The following is a 458-nucleotide window of genomic DNA, read 5'->3' as shown; positions in this document are numbered from 1 at the left end:
TACTATCTAAGGCTTCTATTACACCATGTCAAGGGACCCACATCATTTACTGCCTTACGAGCGGTTGATAACACAGTATGTCAAACATCGCCAGGCTTGCCATCTCAGAGGTCTTCTGGAAGATGATGCACACTGGGATACCACTCTGACAGAGGCACAAATGTGCAAGTCTCCTATGCAGCTGAGAAACCTCTTCTCCATCATGCTGGTGAATTGTGGATTGTCAAATCCAAATCAACTTTGGGACAAATACAAGGAGGGGCTTTCTGAAGACATTCTTCAAAGAATTCAATATCAGCGTGACGGTGATGTCACATTCAATGATGACATCTTCAATGAGACATTAAGATTAATAGACGACAAGGTTCAATCACTGGGTGGAAACAAACTTGAAATCTATGGTCTTCCAGCTCCTCCTGTCAGAGATTAGCACAAGAGCTAATCAGGGAAACATCATA

General features: G+C 42.8%; 1 protein-coding gene across 1 annotated transcript; it reads left to right on the top strand.

Moving 5' to 3' along the window:
* The first annotated feature begins 25 nt into the window (after positions 1–25).
* LOC106875211 (uncharacterized) lies at positions 26–430 on the top strand. The gene has a single exon (XM_014923259.1). It carries the CDS (start codon positions 26–28, stop codon positions 428–430), a length of 405 nt encoding a protein of 134 aa, XP_014778745.1.
* The last annotated feature ends 28 nt before the right edge of the window (positions 431–458 follow it).

The sequence above is a fragment of the Octopus bimaculoides genome, chromosome 16 (genome assembly GCF_001194135.2).
Source record: "Octopus bimaculoides isolate UCB-OBI-ISO-001 chromosome 16, ASM119413v2, whole genome shotgun sequence".
Classification (NCBI taxonomy): Eukaryota; Metazoa; Mollusca; class Cephalopoda; order Octopoda; family Octopodidae; genus Octopus; species Octopus bimaculoides.
This window is presented reverse-complemented; position numbering and strand designations above follow the sequence as displayed.